General features: G+C 42.4%; 2 protein-coding genes across 12 annotated transcripts; both read left to right on the top strand.

The window, feature by feature from the left end:
- Positions 1-58: 58 nt before the first annotated feature.
- LOC117947452 (glutathione hydrolase 7) lies at positions 59-11,457 on the top strand. Of its 3 annotated transcripts, none has more exons than XM_034876394.1 (16): positions 59-321; positions 1,075-1,683; positions 3,696-3,922; positions 4,128-4,279; positions 4,374-4,491; positions 4,621-4,688; positions 5,207-5,280; positions 5,438-5,631; positions 6,961-7,048; positions 7,767-7,894; positions 7,986-8,074; positions 8,186-8,338; positions 8,461-8,575; positions 8,692-8,829; positions 8,954-9,053; positions 9,616-11,457. In XM_034876394.1, the coding sequence occupies exons 2-16, from the start codon at positions 1,464-1,466 to the stop codon at positions 9,786-9,788; spliced, it is 2,037 nt and encodes a 678-aa protein (XP_034732285.1). In that variant the 5' UTR covers positions 59-321; positions 1,075-1,463; the 3' UTR covers positions 9,789-11,457. The 3 variants fall into 3 exon arrangements, with proteins under 3 accessions (XP_034732285.1, XP_034732283.1, XP_034732284.1); XM_034876392.1 differs by lacking the exon at positions 59-321 and adding an exon at positions 487-660; XM_034876393.1 differs by lacking the exon at positions 59-321 and adding an exon at positions 538-622.
- Positions 11,458-12,794: 1,337 nt separating this feature from the next.
- Positions 12,795-25,364, top strand: ncoa6 (nuclear receptor coactivator 6). Of its 9 annotated transcripts, none has more exons than XM_034876320.1 (18): positions 12,795-12,927; positions 13,725-14,047; positions 14,233-14,388; positions 14,535-14,657; positions 14,839-14,964; positions 15,066-15,256; positions 15,293-15,926; positions 16,057-16,188; positions 17,771-19,091; positions 19,205-19,323; positions 19,447-19,859; positions 19,957-20,232; positions 20,365-23,374; positions 23,735-23,791; positions 23,962-23,992; positions 24,452-24,493; positions 24,732-24,865; positions 24,976-25,364. In XM_034876320.1, the coding sequence occupies exons 2-18, from the start codon at positions 13,765-13,767 to the stop codon at positions 25,020-25,022; spliced, it is 7,095 nt and encodes a 2,364-aa protein (XP_034732211.1). In that variant the 5' UTR covers positions 12,795-12,927; positions 13,725-13,764; the 3' UTR covers positions 25,023-25,364. The 9 variants fall into 9 exon arrangements, with proteins under 9 accessions (XP_034732211.1, XP_034732210.1, XP_034732209.1 ...); XM_034876319.1 differs by having other exon boundaries at positions 15,066-15,926; positions 19,957-19,965; positions 20,002-20,232; XM_034876318.1 differs by having other exon boundaries at positions 14,839-14,958; positions 15,066-15,926.
- Positions 25,365-25,544: the final 180 nt, after the last annotated feature.

Genomic DNA, 25,544 nt, shown 5'->3' with positions numbered 1-25,544 from the left:
TAGTAGGCTATTCTCCACTGTCAATTGAAACTGTAGATGATCTTCTGCCACTAAAAAGTGGAGGAACAAGAAAAGAAAAGGGAGGGACAGGAAATTTGTAAGTGGAGCAGGTAGGCTATTTAGACCTGCTATGACCTGTTTATCCACTTCATCAGTAGGCCTATTAAAAAACTCAGTATAGAGACTTGGAGGTCCTGTCCTGGGGGAGTTGTCCCATTACAATGTCATACTGGGTTGGAAACGGCTTGAAGCACCTGTGTTGGAGAAAAGGGGATCAGTGTAGTCAGTGGCTCTTTTGGTCCCAACGCCATTTGCTGTGAAGTAAGTCTGATATTGGTACAACAGGCATCATCAGCATATCCTTTAATATGTGTAATTTAAGAATATTTCCTCGAGAGTTATACATTTAAATCATTCCAGATTGCTCGTGGTCTTTAAATCCAGAAGGTGAAACATTTACTGAAATTCTAGTTGGCTATAATCTAACAAGTCTTACCGGTTTTACTGAGCTGTAACATGAAACTAACATTCTGCCGTGTGGTCGCGTGAAGCAGGTCATGGAGAGCCTCCTCTCACCCATCTCACCTGCCATGTTCAAAATCCATTAAATAACACCGTTAATGTGTGTTTTTATTTGACTGCACGCATTTTCCGACAACGGTAAGTAACATTAGCCTCGCGTTGAGCTCGCCGTAACCGCCGGTTTGATCGGAAATGAAGGAAATGTGTTAGCTTGTGACAGCGATAAACCGGTGAACATACAGCACGAGTTACGTATATAATGCTACGCTTCGAGGTTTATTTCTAAGTTTGTGTTTCTAACGGTAAAAATTCTGTTGTTTCAAAATATATTGTTAGTGTAGTTTACCGTTTTTCGGCATCATAGATAGACGGATGGAAACATAGTGTCGCATGTCAATATTTACGGTAACGTTAGGCTAACGTCATGTTTACCTATAGTAATGGCCATGTAGCTAGGTATGTTGGACAACCTCAAGACAGACAAATGCTTCTCTGAGGAAATTCATTACTGAAATGCAGTTAACCTAACGTTACATTGTTTATCTTCTGCAGGTGGCAACCTACATGACTGGAAAAGTGCATCATCATCGGAGCTATCGTTAAACACCCGTGTCTTGGCCTATCAAAAATATTCCCTTGAGAAGTAAAAACTGCAGAGATCTTGTAGTTGCCTAAGGGTTTTTATAGTATACAAGAAAAACTACATATCCCTGTAGGAGGGTTGGAATATACTTGGATATTAATAATCCCATCAAGTACTGATCCGAGGCAGTAATTCTTTAGTACCACAGCAAGTGGCCCCTAAAGGCATGTTACAGGGATTTTTCATCTGGATGACAGTAGCAGGTGTGTGACTGATGTGACTGGAAATATGGATATCCTGCCCTAACTCCCTCACATCCTAAAATAAAGATAGGTTAACTGCAGGATAAACACTAGTCATGCACAGCCCTGCTCCTGAAATTGTGCCAGGGTACCCAAGTGGATGTGTGTCAGATAAAGGTGCCAATCCGGAGACAATCCTCGGGAGTGCCTACTCTCCGGTGGACTACATGAGCATCACCAGCTTCCCCAGGCTGCCAGAGGACGACACCCTGTCTGCTGAACAGACCGTAAGATCACGCAAAGAAGATGACAACGTCCTGAGTGAGCAAGATACAGGTGAGTCAGCAAGGTTAGACAAGTACTACAAAATCTACCTTCCACAGACATAGTTGGGTGTGTTTAGCAACATTGTTTCTCAGTCAAGTCTCCGGAGTTGTTTGCACTACTCATTAGTCACAAAGTATTTCTAAAGGTTAGAGTTGAACTAGGACTGCAACTAATAATTATTTTTAATCTTAAATAATTGCCCAATTATTTTCTCAATTAAAGGGATACTTTGTTGATTTTCAACCAGCTTTGTGTCCTAACAATATGGGTAGTATGTTGTAAATTAACTATGGTAAACCTTTTTTGTGATCAAATTTTTTTTATTATACAGTTAACAAACTATATCCTGAGAGGTAAGAACACGTCCTAAAAAACTAAAGGACTAAAAAACACAGAGAGGAAAGACGGGGAGGAGGGGGAGAACTAATCAAAACATAACAGTAGGAATGCAGTCTGTAGCTTACCAATAAGTTATACAAAAAAAAAAGACATACACAAACAAACAAACAAAAGACATTGACAGAGAGATGGACATAAGACTTATGGGACCAAACACGTGCACAGATAGAAATAAGGAGGCTAACGCACAAATCTACAGCATGGATTTCAAGGATTCAGCAATGTTGAGCAAAGAGTCCAAAGTCTTTTGTGACTCTCCATTTATGCAAGCCATAGAGAGCTCCATGTACAGTATATGTATGACATCCAAAAAGGAAAGGGTTAATTTATGAATAGACATGTAGTGTCATGAAGTGCAATTTTTCTTTCAAACATGTTGCAGTCATTTTCTTAGCAGCTGTAAGTCCAGCAAATACAGCAGGTTTTAGAATTTTTGAGAGTTGAAGGGCTGGCAAAATCATTCAGAATCAAAACACTTATATTATCAGGTAAAGTATCATTAATCAAGCCAGGTATTTGGATACTGAACTGACTAACAGGAGAGCAATCCCAGATCATTTAGTGGGCAAAAGTGCATAAAGGACTGTTAATTTGCTTCATGTGATGCATTTTCACAGGGTGAGATATGTCCAAGGAAGTAAAATTGTAGTGAATCTGCTGATGTTCTAGATTGCGTGATACTTCTGGAATGTTAGACCATACATCATGCTAGTTAAAATTGATGCTCATTCCTGGGCACTCATGTACCCAGACCCTCTAAATAGGAAGGCCAGAGCGGCCAGATATCACCAAGAACTGATAAATCCTCTATACCATATCACAGGTTTTTGGCTGCTCAGTAAATAGTTTCTGGATAGGATGGATGGACAAAGGCCTCTGCCAGGGGACACTGTGTGTCTTGAGTGCTGATCTTAATTGAAGGTAAAAGAAAAATGAGGAACGTGGTAGGCTGAATGCGTTTTGTAAGTCAGAAAAAGATAATAACAAACCAACCTCATAAAAAAATTATTTTAGATAATGAACTATTCCCACTGTGGAGCCTCCCACCGATCAGGAGTGGTGCATTGTTGAATAATGAAGAGAATGTATGCCAGTTACATGCTTTATGGATGTATATTTCAGCCATTCTCCAAGCTTTGATAAATGAGAGATTATGGGGCCAATTGTCAACTTTCCTCCATCTTGCCAGTTCCCGGATCTCCGTGCTCATCTCCAAGCTCAAATTGCAGAGACAGCCCATTTTTATGAAAAGATCCTCTTTCCAACTTAAAAATACTTCTTTAAACATAAAGATATTAAATGTAAAAATAAATAAAAAATACACAGTGAGACATCAGTTAGTTTCCCTAGAGCCCAAGGTGATATCCTCAAATGTCTAGTTTGTACGACCAACTAGAATTGTTAGGAATTCTAAATGACATTACATATTTGCTACTTAACTACAAAGGTGCCAACTGGATTCCATGCATGCAGAATCCAGAAATGTGTTTATGTTTTTATTCTATAGTAAGCATGGCTACTTCAAGCTGACACATTTTTTAATGAAGTTTGTTGTCAGAGAACAGAGCATATTGTCCTTTGCTGTTCAGTCTAAACCTTTTGGTTGTTGGTGTATGTCCCAGACCCGGATGTCTTTCTGAAGACAGCTCGCCTCCAACGTCTCCCCTCCTCCGCTTCGGACCTGGCTAGCCATGATATTGCATCCCTGCGGGAGACCACCAGAGACCCCTTTACAGAAGACTGTGCCTGTCAGCGAGATGGACTGACAGTCATCATCACAGCTTGTCTCACCTTTGCCACAGGAGTCACTGTAGCTCTCATTATGCAGATCTACTTTGGAGACCCACAGGTTGGGGTTGCATATGTGTTACCTGAGTTGTACTTTTGTAACCATGTTGCAATAGTGATGCTTGTCTCAAATAACTTCAGATGATTATGGGATTATGAGTATTTCTACATGTGTCTCTCCCTTCCCTCACACACAAGCCCAAGTCAGTTTAATGACTTATAGACAATCTCTGAAATCCTGCTTTGTTTTTCTGTTTCTTGTGAAGATCTTTAACCAAGGGGCAGTGGTGACAGACGTGGCCCAGTGTACATCTCTTGGCTTTGACATTCTGGGGAAACAGGGCTCCAGCGTTGATGCTGCCATCACTGCTGCCCTTTGTTTGGGTATTGTCCACCCTCACACTTCTGGTATTGGAGGGTAAGATTCTCTTCTGAACAGGACCACCACTGAGGTTCTTAAACAGGGTTAAATATGGAGCTTTTAAATCCTTTGATGCTCTGTTGATGTTTAGTGGTGGAGTTATGTTGGTGCATGACATCCGTAAGAACGAGACGAGGGTCATTGACTTCAGAGAGACGGCACCATCAGCAATCAATGAGAAGATGCTCCAGACAAACCTTGATCTAAATGTAAGGCTTATTTTTTTTAATCCTTTTTCTGACAGTAAGATGTTATGGAGGAAGAAAGAAGACTCTCTTGTTGATCTTGTTTAGTACTGGGGTTAATGTGTGCACCATGTTCTTGCTGTTGCATTTCAGGCTGGCCTGCTGGTGGGAGTACCAGGCATGCTCAGTGGGATGCATCAGGCACACCAGTTGTATGGGAGGTAAGGTTACTATAAGAACTTTAACTTTAATGTAATACTTTATTTGTTTATTCAATCTTTTGCCATGCCATGCCATACAGTCATAGTCCTCATGCTGGTTTCTGGATTTTCCTTTGATATTATGTGTGGCGCTTTGTGGCACTCCTGTGTTTCAAATGCCACTTACAGATATAACCTAATCTATTGTTTTCCTCCACTTTTTACTTATTATAATAGCAAAAGCTTATTTTACGTTTTGCTCTGAGAGCTAAATGAGTAAGATCTCATAGTGAAAGAATCACCAGCTGTTTTAAAAGAAAATACATTGTTTTTAGCAAGAGCGTTGGGCTGCAATTACTCTGATGCTTGCTGTGTAATTATCATTGCACTGACACCTCAGCTGGTAAGAGGATGATGTAACAGAGCTAAATAACTTGCACTATTAAGTGTTATACTAAAATATTGTGGATTATTATATTGGCTTTAGTTTTAAACATTTCTAAACTAAGCCAATCTTTCATGACTTTTGAACTCTCCAGAATGCCGTGGAAGGAAGTGGTTACCATGGCAGCAGAGGTGGCTAGAAATGGATTTAATGTTACTCATGACCTAGGTAGGTATAGTGTAATGGTGTACAAATCACTGGGTATAGTCCCTGCCACTAATGACACTGCGATTTAAAAGACACCAACATTATCGCTGGCCTCAGTGGGTAAAGTCATATAATTATTAGATGTGAGCTCATCTTCTTTTCCTTTCTCTCTCCCTAGCTGAAGCTCTGGCCAAAGTTAAGGACCAAAACATGTCTGATGCATTTCGGGATTTGTTCCTTCCCAACGGCCAGGCTCCCCTCTCCGGGATGTTTACCAGACGTCTTGATTTAGCTGCCATCTTGGATGCTGTTGCAGTTAAGGGGATATCGGAGTTCTACAGTGGAAACCTGACGCAGGAAATGGCAGCAGCAGTAAGGAAGAATGTCCCCCCCCCCCCTCCCCCGTCTCCAACTCTGGTTATATGACTATGGTTTTATAAGTATTCATAAATTTTGCATAGATCCATGGGGAGTCACTTTTAGTTCCTTTCACTTCTGCTTTTTACACTTTGGCTAGGGTGAGGTAATAATTCAGTGTTGTTGTAATGTGACAAATCTAATGATGTTAATTATGATTATGATTATCAGTTAATTATGACCCATAATTCTGTGGTCTAACGGAAAGATTTAAAGGTGGTAGTTATGTGTACTGTGTGTAACTGACACAGTCACTGAACAAAACACTGCCCCAGTTGGTAAAGTTAGTATTTCTAGTTAACATGTAGTTCACACAAAAACAATCGGTTTATTTAATCATTAGTTCTTTGTAAGGAGATCTTGTCTTCATAAATTAGTGGTTATTTTAATAATGATTGATAAATTATTCCAGATTGTCTTTGTGTTTGTGTTCCAAAACAAAGATTTAACAATAATTTATATATTCCAAATAGAATATAATAGTACAGAATATATTCTATAAACTGTTCTTACTACATCAATATCTAACTAGGCTTGTAACAATTATTACACAATTGTGTAATTGGAAATTTCTTTACGTAATCATGGTTTGTTTGTTTTTCTGCAATTAGCTGGTAAAATTAGCTAAGCTACCAAATGGTATGGCTATTGAGGGTAATTATTGATTTTGTTTAGATATGCTAAATTGTAATTATATAAGTAATAATTGGTTGGACTGTTGAGCTAAAACTATGCTAGTTGTTGGCACTTGACCCTATAAATACTGTTTGTTTATAGCAACAAAAAGGATAAGGGGGGGGGGGGGGAAACATCTAGAAAAAATGTTTTATGATAATAAAGAGGCGTTGTTTCCTTCATAGGCTGTGTACCTGTGTTATTACATTATCTGGGACCCACAACTGATATAACCAAAAGGTGTGTCCTGGAATCAATTCAAAACTTTAATTTGTTTAAAAAGTAAAAAAAATGTTTTTTAATTTGACTAAATGAGACAGTTCACAATTAATTAATTAATCCCAATTATTTCTGGGACAATTAATTGTAAAGTAAAACAGTGTTACAGAGGTCAAACCAACTCACATTTTCATTTATTTTCACTAGGCGTTACTTGACTATGAACACATTTGTGAGTTTAGTAGGTAAACTTGTAGAACATAACCAAGTATCCATTAGGGTCAGATGGCTGAAATGTTTTTGACAATAAAATTTCCCTATTTGTGATAACAGTGCTAACTGACTAAGATTACTCATCAGTGTACAATTTTAACTCTGCATTTTCAATAGGTACAAGCAAGAGGTGGGGTGCTCACAGAGAATGACTTTGTAAACTACACTACCGTTTTACAGCAGCCAGCAGAGATAATTTATCAAGGTAACTATTTGTTGTACTATTTACTTTAGAAATATTTGAGGAAAAACTTGGGGGGAGCTTTCCTATGTCATTATGTGTCAAACAGATAGAGACACACACACACACACTCCTACTACATAGCAATGCTTGTAGGGTTTAGACATCAGCTGATGGTTTACCCTTGTTCCAAGGAAGACATTTAAAGGACACTCAACTCCTTCTCTGTATACTTAAACGTGACCTACTATGTACTGTTTTCAGATCCATACTTGTATTTTGTGATTCTACTAGAACATGTTTACGTGCTTTAATGTTCAAAAAACACTTTATTTTTCTCATACTGTCCTTGGCTGCAGCACCTGTATCCATGTACAGTTGTTGCAGCTGGAGACTGACTGCTACAAAGTATATATCAATAAAGGCTTTTTAACCATATTCTACACAACCACGTTTAATATGAAAATCTAATTATAACTATGAAGATATGACAGAAATATGGAAAAGCAAAATAGGTTCCCCTTAAGCTAACTCACGTTCCTACACTATAATTTATTCCAACATATTTCATGGCTTACACAAAATCTGGCCACATTTATCTCCTACCTGCATATGTATACATACATACAGTAAGCTCTATAATTAAATTTCCTTACATTGTTGTCCCATCTGTTATATATTGCAAATATTGTCGGTCAAAATGTTTAATCTTAATCTAAATAATGTGTTTGTATTTCTAAAGGACACCATGTGATGTCGGCCCCGGCCCCACATGCAGGTGTTGCCTTGATCACTGCTCTAAATATCCTGGAAGGATACAACATCACCAATCAGGTGCCCAGGAACAACACTTTTCACTGGATTGCAGAGGTAGTATACTAACCGCTTCACCCTCTATACAGCAAAAAGAGTGTGCAAAGTGCAATTTAACTAAAATATTCATTTTGCGTTACTCCTCCAGGCTGTAAAGATAGCGCTTGCCTTCGCTAGTAGGCTGGGAGACCCCCTGTATGAACCTTCTGTTTCAGAGATTGTCGCCAAGATGCTGAGGTAGGGATCCCCATATCATCTTTAAACATGTGATGTGTATGTCCGTTGTCCACCCTAATTCAAAAAGGCTTTCACGTTAAACCCTGCCCTTTCGTTGTTCCCATCTCCAAGTAAATCACAGGCTTCCCTACTCCGCCAGATGATCAATGACTCTCAGACCTTTCCTGTCGGCCATTATGCTCCATCATTTACCTTGGAGAAGGGTGAAGCAGCTTCCCAAGTCATGGTCATGGGCCCGGACGACCACATCGTGTCAATCATGAGGTACATCACATTGTAATTGAACTGCTAATGCACGTTGCTAAAACAAATCCCAGTGACAGTAAAGCTAGGGTTGATATCACTAGGAAAGTAAACTAAGAGCTTTTTACTTGTGGCTGTTTTAGCTCTCTGAACAAACCATTTGGCAGCCGGATCGTGATTCCTTCAGGAATCCTCTTGAATAGCCAGATCCTGGACTTTTCCTGGCCTAATAAAACACAGGGCTCATCACCTAACCCAGTAATTGTGCATTCTCCTTTATTTTTTATTTGATTGCAGTTTTAAATTATTTCTTATTGAAATATTTTTTTCTGTAGCAGCTCATTCGTCATGGTTTTTGTCTTCTTTTGTTGTAGCTTAACAGCCTCCAGCCTGGGAAGAGGCCCATGTCCTTCCTGATGCCTACAGCAGTGAGGCCTGCTGTGGGGTTATGTGGCACATATTTGGCTGTTGGATCTTCCAATGGAGAGAAATCTCTCAGTGGCATCACACAGGTTATTTAACTACTGGGAGAATTCATTAAATTAATAGATTTTTTTTTTTTTTATCAGTGTGGAAATATATCTTTATATGTTGTTCTATACTGTATATCTAATTCTTTTATCCGATCCGTCACAGGTGCTGATGAATGTTCTGTCTTCGCGTAAAAATATGAGTGACAGCTTAGCATACGGAAGACTCCACCCGCAGCTGCAGCCCAACACCCTCCTGGTGGACTGTGAGTTTTTCTTATTGATCCATCTATAATGTAGTCTGGTACAGATATAAGTCCCTTCTGAATCTATGATTGCAGTATTTGGGCAGATTGGCTTTTGGACTTTATTTTCAATTTAAATTGTCATTTCCTGCTATTAACAATGCAATATGCAACAATATATGCTATCTAGTTGAAAAACAATCCAATTAGAGTTTCAAAAAGTAATCGTTTAATGGTTTAGTTTTGTCAACTATTAAATTAATCTGGAACTATTTTAATAATCGATTAATCAGTTTCAGTAGATTTTTGTGAAAAACAATTCACAGATTTCAGCTTCTTAACTGTAAATATTTTCTTCTGACTGCGGTTTTTCACCTGAGATCTAAATATAATCTGATCATGGTACATGGTAAAAGGCTACTGGGTGTACGTCTGGTTATAAACATGATATACTATGACCTGAATATGTGTAAACCCTCGTAGACATACAATCCAAACACACTGGGATAGCTACACCTGTTGTGTTATTTTCCGTTTGCAGATTAATTAGTTTGACATTTATTCCTCGTTTTTTCGGCTACAGCTAGGTTTCTAGACGAAGATATGGAGATGCTGCAGGCCAAAGGTCACAAGGTGGAGAGGAGAGATGTTCTCTCGATGGTGGAGGGCACCCGGAGAACCAATGACCTCATCATAGGGGTAAAAGACCCCCGTAGCGCTGATGCCTCCGCTCTCACTATGTCTAACATGCCCTAGTGTACCCCCTTGCCTCCTACTCACATATAATTTAGAAAGGATCAACTGTAACACTGTATGATCAACAGTTAGTAAGGGAGTAAGGAGTCTGATCAACACCTAATACACTAAACATAAGTTAATGGCAAAGTATGGTTGTTTGACAGAAGAAACAGTCAACAAAAATACACGCAGCTTTGTCAGAGATGACCTTGTAGAAATCTTGATATGATGCTATAGATTTTTATAGCTGACATACAAAACTACAAAGTCTCACATACCAATGTTGGTATGCCCTTTTCTCACAACCTCAAGTAACGTTCAGTTGCAGTGTAGATAGTGTTCAAAATGTATGTCCATCACTTAATGACATCTGTCGAAGTCTGCAGCCAGCCTATATTACGCAGAGCAGGATCTGTTCATAAATTCAGATCTGATGCACTCCAGGTCCACTTAAATGGAGCAATATACTCAAGAGGTTTAGAGTGGATTTACTTTAATATTAATATTAGAGAAAGATAATACAGAAATGTAATGGCCTTGTGAAGCTATTTTCACAATGTTGAGTGAAAGCTAGTTTTTGGCCTGTGAGGTACTGATGAGGACATTCAAGAGTGTTGCACTCTTGAACTCTTGTTGCATTTAGGATCAGGAATTCTAATGATGAACAAAATGATTCTTTGCGAGAGTGGGCAGGCATAAAAAAGTAATGATGCCACACCATGAAGTCACCATTCACAACACGTGCATGGTCCTCCACCTCTCTGCTTTTCATCTCTTCCACATTTCACCAACATTTGAAATAACGCGTACAGTCATGTGAAATGGTGAAGGTAATACTATTTAAACCACTGATTAAGCCACACATTGTCACACCTAAACTAGAAAATCGCAACCCTGCTCTTTATATGGTGTGTATAACTGTGGTGTTGTTTGGTACAGCTGCTGGAGTTTTAACTCTTACGAACAATCAATGGCTCCTCGGGACCGTGTTCAGACTTACATTATTAACACAAAATACGTCATTCAGAACTATCCATTGATTTCCTTATACAAGTGGATTTGCTTCAGTTTCACAGGTGTTAAATATTGCTAAAGATAGAATAAGTGTATTTAAATATATAATTTATGAAATTTTAGTTGTCGCATGATTTTGTTCTCATTTAATATTTTATTTAGAACTGGGTTACTTGTTTTTAGAATGGGAATATTATGATTCTTTACTGATGGATTGAATGTAATCCATCTATTTTTATATGTATATTTGTTGGGCTGTATATATTATTTCTACTGTTGTAACTCAATGCCTTCAATCAGCTCATTTTAGAAAAGTATGTTGTAATGGTTGTTTATTTTTGTGTACTTGTGTAATTATTTTAGGTAGCATATTTGAAGTAAGAACAAAGCTTTTTTTAATGCATTGCATTCTAAATGTGGTTCAGTTGAATTCAGAATGGCACATGCTGACTGATTAAATGAGCCCTTAACCTTTTAGTCTTCGTTGTTGTTGGGAACTAGTGCAATATGACTGTTAATGCTTGTTTCCTGTACTGTAGAATAACATGCATTCAGTTACGCATTTGCACAAAACCTGAACCCGTTTGATTTTATCCATGTGCATTGGTATCTGATTTTAATTCAAATCAGCATTGTCCAAATCCAAGAAATAAAATGTTTGCACACACCCTAATGTTGAACACTGGGATTTAACAATTGTGCAGATGTTTGTTTGTGTATTTTTTTTATTTTTTTTTTACAAATTTCACATAACCTATTTGTTACCTGTTGTCAAAAATATAAATAATGATTGGTATTTTTTTTAATCAATTTACAAAATGCAAAGGGAGCGAACAAAAGAAAAGTCTAAATCACATCAATATTTGGTGTTACTACACTTGCAAAAAGTCGTGCAATGTTGAGGATCGTAGATCAAAAAGTCATACTTCCGACCATAGACCGTATTATTTTATATTAACGGTCTATGCTTCCGACATGGAAACAGGGGCCAAGCAACTCAAATATGCACGAAAATGTCATAGACATTTAAAGAAACGGACCAACAGATCCCATTGCTCTGGACGGAGACGTCAGTTAAAGATGGGACGTGACAACTTGTCTGAAAACTCTTCTAGTAGCTGTGCCAAGAGAAATCTCAATCAGTCCCAGTCTGGCAGAGACGGAGAGCGTATATGTCAGGAGATAACAGAGACACAGGCTAATTATTGCTAACTAAAATGCTAGTTAACATTAGTAATTAAACCTAAACAGCTTATGTAAGTCGCTCCTCCTGAAGTCCAAGATCATCTCCACAGTTTTGAGCGTGTTAAGCTCAAGGTTGTTCTGACCGCACCAGAGAGCCATCTGGTCTGTTGGCCGGCTCATCACTATCCCGGAGGAGGCTGATGACGGTTGTGTCGTCAGCGAACTTCAAGAGTTCAACAGATGGGTCTCCTGAGGCACAATCATTGGTGTAGAAGGGAATAGAGCAGTGGGGAGAGGACACACCCCAGTGGGGTGCCAGTTTTAATAGTCCATGTGCTGGATGTGATGTTCCTCAGCCTCACCTGCTGACTCCTGCAGTCAGGAAGTTTGTGATCCACTGACAGGTGGAGGCTGGCACAGTGAGCTGGGTGAGTTTGGTGCTGAGGATGTCCGGGATGATAAACTTGGTTTATGTTTTTTTTGTGTGAACTTTGAGAGCAACAAAAAAGCAGCCAAAATCCCTGTATGTGTTAACATAGCTTTACCAGTAAAGCTGATTCTGATATGAATCCAACTAAAATACACACTTGGTTAGCTTTGAGGATCATAGAATACTATAAACTTTGAAGTAATTTCAGAAAATTGAAAAAAAAAAAAAAATCGAACATAATATAAATGAGATGCTTTGATTTTGTGAAGGCGACGTTTGGAGGGAACGTAATTGAATTTGTTTTTAACTACTCAATATACATTCTTGATAATACTACCAAGTGTTTGTTTTTTTCTCAAAGGACGTGGCTTATTTAACAATTGGGATTTTATTTTGGCGAGCACTACCGGAAATAGTATTTTTCGCTAGCTTGACATCGTTTGTGATTTGCTTGTGGTTCATGTTTTGTTAGCTAATCTGGCTAGCAGATGTCGACTGGTCGAATTTATTTTCAGATGAATATATGTGGTAAGGCTTTTGCTTTTTTCCGTGCGGAATCTACTGCTGATGATATGTAGCAAGTTAAAGCTAACGAATTTGGAAGCCAAAAAGTTGTGTTTTGATGCATACGTAATGAATTAACTGCAGTGCTACCTAGCTAACGTTTGCTAACTGAGCTTTCGATGAAGCCAGCAGGAACCGCCTTGACGTTAATTTTTATCCTCTTTCATTGTTCGATAACTGCTAGAAACGTATTCATTTGACTTGTAAGTGTTGTCCTTATCGGCATTGACATGCATACTGACATGGGATAACGTTATGGGATATTTGTGTTCTCCTTGCCGATTTAGCTAGATTTCGTTAGGTTACGTTAGCTTATGTTTGCGCTAAGGCCCGTGCTACTGCTGGGCCGATCATGTTAACCAAGCTGCCCACTGGTTAGGGTAGTGGATTTATACAATGTAACGCTAACGTTAGTTGACATGCAAATCACAGTTTGCATAGCTCAACAACCTACAGTCCCTTTTGTAATCGTTTGACATGTCTGCTGTTATAAGTTTAGCATCCTCACAATGATGTCACTAACGTAGAGGTGTATTGTTAACGTTATTGTGATTTTTAACCATGTCTCATATGAAACTTGCAGTGTATATCAGAGAACGTACTAACCATTAATCCAGCATCTAAGCTACCGTTTTTACTAACGTTACTCCAATGCTGATAGTTTACGCTTTACTCTGTCAGCTCTACAGTTTTTTTTGACTGTCATTAGTGTTTCTTTAGGATGGACTAGTGATTTGTGTCTCTCCTATGTGCAATTTCAGCATAAAACGGTTCAAACGCCACTCCTAGTAAGAGGGGAGGATGGCGCATCGACGCACCCCACCTCCGCTGTCCCAGAGGACTGAGTACCTGGAACCTGATAACGATTCCGACAGGGACTCTGGTGTTGGGGAGGATGATGACAGCCATGGAGGCGCAGCAACAGAGGAGGAGAAAGATAACACGCATGATGGCACGGAAGAAAACTGCGAGGAGGGAGAAGATTTTACAGTTTTTGTTGCCTTTCAAGGGAATATGGAGGACGAGGACTTCATTCAAAAACTTGACACTATCCTCAGTGGGATACCAAACATGCTGGATATGGGTTAGTTCAATATTATTTGACTATATTTTACATGTCCTCATTTCTGTGTGCTATTGTGTTTTCAGCAAGAGTTTTGTGTTTCCATCCTTTCCTTGTCCTTCTCCAACCAATAGTCTCTTGGATTGTTTTCCATCTTGTGTACTACTGGAATTGTAAATTTGATAAATTAAATGTCCCTCATTTAGGCTCGGAGAGGCTACAGCCACAACATGTGGAGCCGTGGAACAGTGTGCGTGTTACCTTTAACATTCCTCGGGATGCTGCTGAGCGACTCAGACTGTTGGCCCAGAACAACCAGCAGCAGCTCAGAGACCTGGGGATTCTCTCCGTGCAAATAGAAGGTAACTGCACAGCCTTCAAGCAACGTGTCGCTTTAAAACCGTATGCAAGAAACAATGTTTTATCTGTCTGCAGCACTTAAGAATAAAGCATACAAGCTATATCTTAATTAAGGTTAGTCATACAAGTTCCCTCTATTGCTGTTCAGGGGAAGGGTCCATCAATGTGGCTGTGGGACCAAATAGAGTGCAAGAAGTCAGAGTGAATGGACCAATTGGAGCACCTGGCCAGATGAGAATGGATGTTGGCTTTCCAGGACAGCCTGGTCCAGGTATTATTTTACTGAATTGGTTATACATTGTCTCTATACACAATATACCAACTAGACTGAAACTGTGCTTGCATATTGGACAATAGTTTTAGTAGTTGGAGTGATACATTGATTGTTTTTCTCTTTTGTATTTCGGTTGAGGATTTAAAGTGATTAAATATGCACATATTTTTCATAATAGGGGTTAGGATGGCTAATCCAACAATGGTTCCCACTGGGCCTGGTATGGCAGGTCAGGCTATGGTACCAGGCAGCAGTGGACAGATGCATCCTCGTGTTCCCAGACCATCTTCACAGACAGGTTCAGGTCTTTATTTCTTGTACGTCAAATGATAAATGATGTCATTTTGAATATCTTACAGCTTGGACAGTACAATAATGGAACATCTGCATCCTCCTCTCCTACAGATGTTATGGATCCAATGATGCCAGGCATGTCAGTTCAGCAGCAACTTCATCACCAACAGGCTGGTCCCCATGTCTCAGGCCCAATGCCTCCTCAGGCTGCCCATCACATGCAGGCCCTGCAGGGTGGGAGACCACTCAACCCTGCAGCACTGCAGCAGCTTCAACAACAACAACATCACCAACAGCAGCAGGCCCAGCAGCAGGCCCAGCAGCAGGCCCAGCAACAGGCCCAGCAGCAGGCTCAGCTCTCCCAGCTTGGACCTAGACCTCCATTCAACCCATCGGGCCAGATGGCTGTGCCTCCTGGCTGGAACCAGTTGCCCTCTGGGGTCCTCCAGTCACCAGCTGCCCAAGGAGGCCCTGCCTGGAGAAAGCCCCCACCCCAAGCCCAAATGGTTCAACGTCCACCCTCCCTTGCTACAGTTCAGACTCCCAGCCACCCCCCACCCCCTTACCCATTTGGCAGCCAGCAAGCTGGGCAGGTATTCAATGCCATGGGACAGGGACAACTACAACAACAACAGCAGACAGGAGTTGGTCAGTTTGCCGCTCCCCAGCCTAAAGGCCCACAGGCTGGCCCTGGTGGTGTTGCAGGACCACCCAGAGCCCCTCCACCACTTCCAACAACTTCTGGACCGCAGGGCAACCTCACTGCCAAGTCCCCTGGTTCCTCCTCGTCTCCTTTTCAGCAGGGTTCACCTGGGACTCCTCCCATGATGGCTCAGAGACCTACAACTCCACAGGGTTTTCCCCAGGGCGTTGGATCACCAGGAAGAGTAGCCCTTGGCCAACAGGGTAACATGCAACAAGGATTCATGGGAATGCCCCAGCATGGACAGCCTGGTGCCCAAGTTCACCCAGGTGGGTTACAGTTGGTAACAGTTTCTTGATATGCTGAAATGCAGTTTTTTTGCCCATGTGTACGTCTTACTATTGAATTTCAAAGTACTCTGATGTCTACAATAACAAAATCGATGAATACTGATTACAGGTATGCAAAAGCGTCCCATGGGCTTTCCAAACCCAAACTTTGTCCAAGGTCAGGTGAGTGCCAGCACTGCAGGAACCCCTGGTGGAGGAGCCAGTCAGCAGCTACAGAGCAGCCAAGCAATGACTCACACAGGTAAAAGATTTGCTGTTTATGCATGCACAAACATTTTTGGCAAAAATCCCTATTACATGTGACAATTGCAGCTACTGAGGCAAGATATTTTACATTTGAGAAATAAACTATTCTTCCTCATGATATGCTCTTAGACTAATACAATAAATTGCTGGAAAAACCACAGCAACATGGCTACCGTATCTCCTATATGCTGTTAATTTCTACTAAACTAGAAACTACTGAAATACATCAAGATTTAAGTTGTTCCTACAAAAAACAGCAATTATAGAACCAAGTTGTAGACCCAAAGGTTAAGATCAGAAAATATACATTGTTATCATCAGCACAGAAGATTGTTGACACTAGTGTACTAAAATTGCAGGTCTAATTTAAAAATAATAAACTGCAATGGGTCATCAGTTTATCAGACATATGAACTACCTACAACATCAGGAATCACAGCTTAATCTAGTATTATTTTAGATTAGTAATGTTTTCAGTTCACTGTAGACTTGTTGAAACAAACTTTAAAGTGATCATATTACATTTTGAATTGCTAGGGCAATGCCCGTTAAAAACATGCAGGTTTAGAACAGGTTGATTGCTTTGTTTTTGCTGCAAGTAGCTTTCTTGAAACCCACTCATCCAAATAACTTCCCACTCAACACTGGGATTTATAGGTCACCATTTCGGCACTGCCGGTCGTCGGCTAATCCAAAAATGAGCAAAGAGGTGGAGCGTGTATGGAGCTGAGGCGGGCAGAATGAAGCCTACAGCGTATGCTTGCCTGCTGTGACAGCAGCCTACCTGTCAGTCAAAGCAACAGTCCCTTAATTATGCATACATTTACACTGATGTTTCTGGCAGCACTTTAGCAGTGGCTTAATTTTTCAGGACCGGAGGTTGCCATTTGGTCCAGTTTGCAGAGCCCTGAAATGCCTGGCTTCTGCACAGAGCGCCCCCTATGATTTAATAAAAGTGTATTAATAATAAACGTGTGTCCATACTGCACTACATTTTGACACACAGCCTCATTGGACACACACACAGATTCCTTCCTTGGTAGTTAGATTTAGTTAAATTATCTTCATTTAGAATGTCAACATAATATGTTACCCCACGCTGTTTCTTCTTGTGGTGGTAATGCAACAGTCAAACTTGAACCCTGTCAGAGTAACATTCATAAAACAAACACATCAAGATTGCAGAATTGTCACATAAAACATTACTGTACTTGGAAGAATTGGTGCTAGTGGTACATTTTGTTACTGTTTTAGAAAAAAAATGAAAGAACACATTGCACTTGGTTAGTGCAGTGTCTTCTTTAGTGCAGTGTTTTTATCACTTTTTTAATCACTAAAACTATATGTAATCATATTTTGCTAATAATACTCAACTCTTAAAGTCCGAGCTGTGCAGTTTGTTGGTTGTAGACATTTAGATTTGATGAACTGCTAAGATGTGTCAACAGCCTCATTTGACATGCCATGTCTTAACATGCACTTAGCAGAAGGCATAATTGCTTATAACCTGTTGCAAAACCCATTAAAGTGATTTAAAAAAATATATATATATATTTTCCCTCTCTGTTTTATATTAGGAGCTCCACCTTCAGTCTCCACTCCAAACTCAATGCAGGGTCCACCTCATGCCCAACCCAATGTTATGGGTGTACAAAGTAGCATGGCAGGACTGCCCCCTGGTACAACCACTGGGCCTATTATGGGCCAGCAACAGCCTGGCCTCCAGACCCAGATGATGGGCCTCCAGCATCAGGTCCAGCCCGTGTCTTCCTCCCCCAGCCAGAAGGTTCAAGGCCAGGGTGGAGGTCAGACTGTCCTTTCAAGGCCCCTCAGTCAAGGGCAGAGAGGAGGGATGACCCCACCCAAGCAAATGATGCCTCAGCAAGGCCAGGGGGTGATGCATGGGCAGGGTCAGATGGTTGGAGGCCAAGGGCACCAGGCCATGCTCCTACAGCAGCAGCAGCAACAACAACAACAACAACAGCAACAAAACTCCATGATGGAACAAATGGTTGCCAACCAGATGCAAGGCAACAAGCAGGCCTTTGGAGGCAAGATTCCTGCTGGGGTCATGCCTGGTCAGATGATTCGAGGCCCTGCTCCAAATGTTCCAGGTAACATGGCTCAGTTCCAGGGCCAGGTTGTACCACAGCAGATGACTCCACAACAACAGCAGCAGCAAATGGCTCAACTCCAACAACAGCAATTACAACAACAACAGCAGCAACAGCACCAGTTACAACAGCTACAGCAGCAGCAGCAGCAGCAGCAACAACAACAACATCAGCAGATGAACCAGCAACAATCCCAGGTTCCTATTGCTGGCAATCCTAATCAAGCTATGGGCATGCATGGGCAACAGATGAGGCTCCCTGCAGGTCATCCTCTTATCCAACAACAGTTGCAACAGCAGCAGTTACAGCAGCAGCAGAAGCAACAGCAACAGGCCATGTTGCAACAGCAACAACAGGCAACTCAACAACATCCACATCCTTTGGGAGATCCTAATAGTGGGGCAGGGGACTTGGGGGTCCAACAGATGGTCCCTGATATGCAGGCACAGCAGCAGCAAGGCATGATGGGGGGTCCTCAGCACATGCAGATGGGAAATGGCCACTTTGCAGGACATGGCATGAACTTTAACCCACAGTTCCCTGGTCAGATGCCAATGGGGGGACCCTGTGTACAGCCAGGAGGCTTTCCTGTCAACAAGGATGTAACGCTGACTAGCCCACTGCTGGTCAACCTGCTGCAGAGTGATATCTCAGCCAGCCAGTTTGGGCCCGGAGGAAAACAGGGAGCAGGGGGGGGGAATCAGGCCAAACCCAAAAAGAAGAAACCAGCACGAAAGAAGAAGCCCAAAGAGGGAGAAGGACAACAGCAAGTAGAGGGACTTGGGTAATTATTTTTTTTTTTTTACAGCTTTGATTTTGCCATGGTAGACAGTTAAAGTATGTTGTATCACTGTTACATAAATTCATTGATTCAGTGTCACTTAATTTTTCTCTTAGTGGTCTTGATGTGGCTGCTGGCATGGAGGATTCTGAAATACCAAATCTGGGTGGTGAACAGAGTTTGGGATTAGATAACTCTGGCCAGAAACTCCCTGATTTTGCCAGCAGGCCTGCAGGTAAATGACAGACATTTTGGCAATTATTTAGTATCTGCTTTTTTTTTTATTTGTAGTAGTAACTTTACAGTATGCTTTACTTCTCAAAATGTGTATATTTATGGCTCTCTACACTTTACCTAGGCTTTCCTGGCCAACCTGCAGACCAGAGAGTATTGCAGCAGGTACCCATGCAGTTTATGCAGCAGCAGCAGCAACAACAACAACAACAACAACAACAACAACAGCAACAGCAGCAGCAACAACAACAAATGCAGCACATGCAACAGCAGCAGATACAGCAACAACAAATGCAGCAGCAGCAACAAATACAACAACAAATGCAACAGCAACAAATGCAACAGCAGCAACAATTACAACAACAGCAGATGCAGCAACAACAGCAGATGCAACAGATGCAGCAGATGCAGGGTCTCCAGAATGCTCAAGGGCAACAGGGGATGACGGGGCCGCAGACTTCGGGTCAAGGCCAGCCCCAGATGCACCCTCATCAGCTACAGCAGCAGCAAACTCAACAACCACACTTGCAACAGCAGGTATTATTATAATGATGTTACTTTATGACAGCATTTTGTTATGATCACAGCGGCTTATCTAATTATGCTTCATGGTGATCCACATTTTGCATTTTAGCAACAACAACAACAACAACACCAACAACAACAACAACAGCAGCAGCAGCAGATGATGATGATGCTGAAGATGCAGCAGGAACAGGCAAAGAATCGCATGTCCATCCCCCCGGGAGGGCAGCTCACTCCTAGGAGCATGGGCAATCCACCTGAGGTGCAGAGGCTCCCTGTATCACAACAAGGCAACATGCCTGTCATGATCAGCCTTCAAGGACACGGGGGGGTACCGCTGTCACCTGACAAAGCCAGAGGGTTGCCCCTGATGGTGAACCCACAGGTGAGGGCCATGTGCTCCAGCATTTGTAAATATAATCCTGACATTCACATATCAGGATTTGAATTTGACTTGTGATTGTACTAATTATTTTCTTAGGTGTAAACTGTACACTGTATCCGTTGTCCTTTCTAGCTTGCAGGCGCTGTGCGAAGAATGTCCCATCCTGATGCAGGTCCTCAAGGCACTGGAACTGAAGAGGCTATTGCAGGGTCCCACCCGAAGCAGGACAGGCCTGGTGGCCCTGAAATTGGGTTGCAGCCTGGAAATGGAACCCAACAGATGATGGCCAATCAGTGCTCCAACGCTCACATGATGAAGCAAGGCCCTGGTCCATCACCAATGCCCCAACATACTGGAGCCAGTCCCCAGCAACAATTACCAAGTCAGCCTCAGCAAGCAGGCCCCATGCCTGGCCTTCATTTCCCCAATGTCCCCACAACTTCACAGAGCTCCAGGCCAAAAACCCCCAACAGAGCCAGCCCCAGACCCTACCACCATCCTCTCACCCCAACTAATCGTCCACCCAGTACTGAGCCCTCCGAAATCAACCTTTCACCTGAGAGGCTAAATGCCTCGATTGCAGGGCTTTTTCCTCCCAAAATCAACATTCCTCTGCCTCCCAGGCAGCCTAACCTAAACAGGGGATTTGATCAGCAAGGTCTTAACCCAACAACTCTGAAAGCAATTGGACAGGCGCCTCCTAGCTTAACTTTACCAGGGAACAACAACAATGGCACTGTGGGTGGAAATAACACTAACAGTCAGCAGCCTTTCTCTACTGGCACTGGAGTAGGAGGCACTGGCACTAAACAGGACAGGCAGACTGGAGGGCAGGGTAAGAGGGCAAGTCCTAGTAATAGCCGGAGGTCAAGTCCAGCCTCTAGCCGGAAGTCAGCCACCCCAAGTCCAGGGAGACAAAAGGGGACAAAGATGGCCATCACCTGCCCTCCTCCCCAGCAGCAGCAGCAGCAGTTGGTCAACCCTCAAGGGCAAACCATGATGCTAAGCCCTACCTCAGTACCCCCAAGTCCAGTATCTATGCCTTCACAAGTGAGCGGGGCTATGGAGACACCGCAGACTCAGAGCCCCTTTCATGGGATGCAAGGTAACCCTGCTGAGGGAGCCAGGGAAAGTCAGGGAATGACAGCAGAGCAGCGACAGATGCCCCAGCCACAGTCTTTAAGGGAGTTATCAGCTCCCAGAATGGCAAGTTCTCGTTTCCCCATGCCTCAGCAGCCTAAACCTGACTTAGAACTGCAGGCTGGTACAGTTGAGAGGCACCCAGCATCTATGCAGGACTCCGAGGTCTCACCTACTCTCAGGTCAGCTCCAACCTCCCTCAACCAGTTACTGGATAACTCTGGTATACCAAACATGCCTCTTCGGCCCATACAAAGTAATACTGTTAGGGATGTTATGGGGAAGGACAGCCCAAAGTCTGCTTTGGACCCTGAGAGACCACTCCACAGTAATTTCCAGGATACAGACATGTCAGCTGCTGTCACTTCCACTGCCACTGTAAATGAGTCGGAAGTTAAACCCAAACCTGCTGTAAAAATCCCTACCAGCAGTCCTAATTTGCAGCCTGTGTCAATTTCCAACTCACAGTCTAGCCCTAACAAGATCTCTAATACTACCCCCAGCCTTAGCCAAAACCCCATCTCCAGCCTTGGTGTCAATCCCAGTCCAAATATAAACCCAACACCCACCCTCTGCCCCACTCCTAGTACTAACACTAATGCCACCACAAGTGTAATCCCCAACCCAGTCACTTCCGGTCAGAGCAGTCCTTCCCTGACTGTAAGTACCAATTTGAACTCCAGCTCTGCTTTAAACTCAGCCAGCTCAGCTCTAAAACCAAGCTCTAGTCCTAAATCTGTGACAAGTGGTAACTCAGTCATACAGATCCCTGCCTCTTCTAGCACAATTTCCCCCAGCCAGATAACTGTGTTTGTCACCTCTAACCCCATCACCTCTGCCCCCACTCCCCAGGCACCCACATCTATGGTCTCCACCATGGTGGCTGTGCCTAACAAGAACATTAGACCTCAGGATATCCAGCAGCAGGCCCCTGCCCCCCGACCTCCTCAGTTTATCACCACCACCCCTGTATTTATTAACCCAATTTTCCAGGTCCCAGGTTCATCTGTGGCTCCCAATACCACCATGGTATCACAGTCAGTCACCATGGTGGGGCCTATCCAAGTGTCCACTACAAACCTCCAACTTTCTTCTGCCCCAAGCCCCACCCAGTCCTCATTGGCTAACATGACCAGCACTCAGCCCACCAGAAGTGCTGTTGGACAGGTCCAGATTGCCACTAGTGTGTCCTCATCAGTCCCAGTTGGTACTCCCCCAGTTCTTAAGCAAATTAACTCAGGGGCCCCCTTTAAAACCGAAAATGTAGGTGAGGGAGGGTTTGCTCAGAAACCTATTCCTCCAGTCCGGCAGCCATCTCCCCATCCAAGCCCTTCAACAACATCTCCCTTTCAGCCACCCCTGGCTTCTCCTCCTCTCTGCTCTAGTCCTGTGGCAGCTAACACTATTCGAAAGAGCCCCATGTCACCATCTCCCACTGCCCAGCTGAAGAGTAAACCTGGACAGGCTGCTTCAGCTATTTCTGGTACAGCTGATTCCCAGCAGAGTCTTGTAGAAAGGTCTGCGCCAGGGCCCACTGGGGCGGTGCCACCACAGAGCATTCATCCTCCTGCTAGTCCTGCCATTCAGATTGAGACATTAGCTCCTCAAACTACTACTACGGCAGCTGTTCCAAACACTCCACCTGCTGTCTCCTCTCCAATCCCAGTTCCTGGCCAAGTGGCTGTTCAGGTTGTCACCCAGGCTCCAGTGCCTGCACCAGCCTCTATCTCAAGCCAGGCTGTAACTTCTCAAGCTCCTGTTGTCACTGTAGTTGGTGCTACCACATGTGTCTCTTCTACTACCCTCTCTACGGTTGCTCCTGTACAAAGTCCTGTACCGTCCATTGTTGCTGGATCTGGACCTACTCTGAAGGTTGCCCCTACCACATCCTCCCCAGTTGCTAACCCCAGCAGAGTTTCACCAGCTCAGCCTGACCCTCCAACCATTGAGCCCCCCATGCCGCCAGCTGCTGTATCTGCTGAAATTACTCAGACCATGCCAGGTAAATGCACAGCTATTAAGTAAACAGGATAATGACCATATTCTGGCCATGATCATTGGTAAGGTCAAGCAAGTGTCATGTAATCCTAAGTATTAAGCTTTTCCTGGGTTTACAAAAAGTATTTAGTATTCCCAACCTGTTTTTTTTCTTGTTTTAAAAAGAAAAAGGTTGCTTTGTGCAAAACCTTTGCTAATGTGGGGTGACAGTGGAGGAGAGACAGTTGACTGCTCAACACCTTGTATACACTTACAAAGCCATTTTATATGTGGCTTTAGTTGAGCAATCGGTGATACTTATTCCTAACTATTAATCTGTTTTACAAATTCAACAATGTCAGTTCTATTTTATCCGTTTTCCCAGCACCTATTCAACAAGATGTCCCACCGGCCCAGGAACCTGTTGCCAGTGAGAAGATGGGTAAGTGTGGTCATCTTTGTTTTAAGAAGTTGTAAAAACAAAAACAAAACAAAAAAACGTATTGCATTTGTGTATAAAATAGAAAAAAATAAAAGATATTCCATATTATCTTATATGAACCACTTGGGACCAGGTGGCATACAATGAACTCTTGTTTTTGTCCTGTTCAGGTGAAGAGGTCTTGACAGGTTCTGAGCAGGGGTAAGATTCCTTGTAACATTTGTATTATTCTCTACTGTGTTGTTGATTAGCTGTGTTAGCTTCATGTGCTGGGGTCTATGAAGGGAGTTACTATTGATCGCTGAAAAGTTGGCCTAGTCTTACGTCCTGTGCTCTTGAAGGGGAAATGTTTAGACATTTCTAACTGTACTGAAACTTAGGGAGTTCATTTGGTTGTCCAAGGAGGTACATGGTGAAAACAATGAGCCACGTGGCCTCAGCACTTGGTATGTATGATTGGCATGCAACAATATAAATATTCTAATGCATGTCAGAAGTTTAAACTAAGAACTGCCTATCACAAGTCAAATTGCACCACTCAACTGACCTTTATAGCCACTTCTTTTTTCCTGGGGTTTGTCATATATATGGTGGGGTAGGGAAGCCATGTTTGTTCAGCACAGTTTACAGTTTGCCGCTGTTTTTCCACTTCTATCACAGATGGGCAAAGAAAAGAAAGACGCCCATCAACTTAGTCCCAAGGTATGTATTTTAACATGTTTGTGCTGCAAAGACACAAGCAGTCATGTCGACGTAGTGGATGCTGTCGGGATGAAGACGGACAGCATCTGTGGTAGACGAGGAAAAACAGCAGAGTCCTGAGTGGTATTATATCTTTCTCTGAGTAGAGCAGAGTTAACTCACCCCCTTGCATCTTTAGTAACCCATCCTCGTGTTGTCCTTCCTTCCTTGTGGTTGTTTTTCTGTCTGGTCCTCCCAGGGCTGCTGTGGAGAAGCCCAAGGGACCGAGCAGACGCAGCTCCCGGGCAGAGAAGGAGGTGGAGGAAGAGCCAGTAGCAGACAGTGGCATTAGGAAGAGATCAGCCAGGCCTGGCACCAGTGCTGCTGTAAAAGGTAACGTAAACACAAAAGCAACTTTAAAGACAGAATATCTATCAGTATGCCTAAGCTATACATGGCATTACAACATTTTCCCTAATACACTTGTGTACGCTTTTTAACAGAAGCTGGAGCAAGCCCCACCCAGGCCAAACGAAGGAAGTCTAAATAGGCACAACTGCAGTTGTGGCAACCTGTGAACTGTACTGTAAATGTTTTTGTTTCCCGCTGTGAATCAGTTGATATCAGTTTCTATGTCCCAGATTATGAATTTTCAATGGAGGAAGAAACCATGTACAGATTGTTTTTAAAAAGAATGATGCTATTGTTTTGTCAATGCTATTATGTGAGATTGTAGTTAGAATGTGTGCAATACTGTATGTGTTTGTGGGAATGTGCTTTTTATATTAAATGCTGGATTAATCATGTGAAGACTGATAATGGAGTTTGCCATGATTGTATAATTATGTTGTAAAACTGAATTAAATTTTCTACTGCTTTTTGTTCTGTGAAACTGTGTAAAATGATTCATGTATTGTCATTAGGCTGCTCATCATTTTAAGGGCAGTCGCTGCTTGCTAATTCCAACCAGAACTGCATTAAAGTACTATTGAAAAGCACTAGTAGGAGGCGGAGTGTGATGTAATTAGTCAGGACTCCATTTAGGTGAAGAGAAGTTAAAGCCCTGACAGAA

Source organism: Etheostoma cragini, chromosome 7, assembly GCF_013103735.1.
Source record: "Etheostoma cragini isolate CJK2018 chromosome 7, CSU_Ecrag_1.0, whole genome shotgun sequence".
In the NCBI taxonomy this organism is placed as follows: domain Eukaryota; kingdom Metazoa; phylum Chordata; class Actinopteri; order Perciformes; family Percidae; genus Etheostoma; species Etheostoma cragini.
This window is presented reverse-complemented; position numbering and strand designations above follow the sequence as displayed.

Coding starts and splice junctions, on each gene's coding strand:
- LOC117947452 (XM_034876394.1), top strand. CDS start 1,464: ATGCACAGCCCTGCTCCTGAAATTGTGCCAGGGTACCCAAGTGGATGT. Junction 5,632..6,960: donor CGCAGGAAATGGCAGCAGCA/GTAAGGAAGAAT, acceptor CATTTTCAATAG/GTACAAGCAAGAGGTGGGGT. Junction 8,576..8,691: donor AGGGCTCATCACCTAACCCA/GTAATTGTGCAT, acceptor CTTTTGTTGTAG/CTTAACAGCCTCCAGCCTGG.
- ncoa6 (XM_034876317.1), top strand. CDS start 13,765: ATGGCGCATCGACGCACCCCACCTCCGCTGTCCCAGAGGACTGAGTAC. Junction 14,048..14,232: donor ACCAAACATGCTGGATATGG/GTTAGTTCAATA, acceptor TCCCTCATTTAG/GCTCGGAGAGGCTACAGCCA. Junction 23,792..23,961: donor TGTTGCCAGTGAGAAGATGG/GTAAGTGTGGTC, acceptor TGTCCTGTTCAG/GTGAAGAGGTCTTGACAGGT.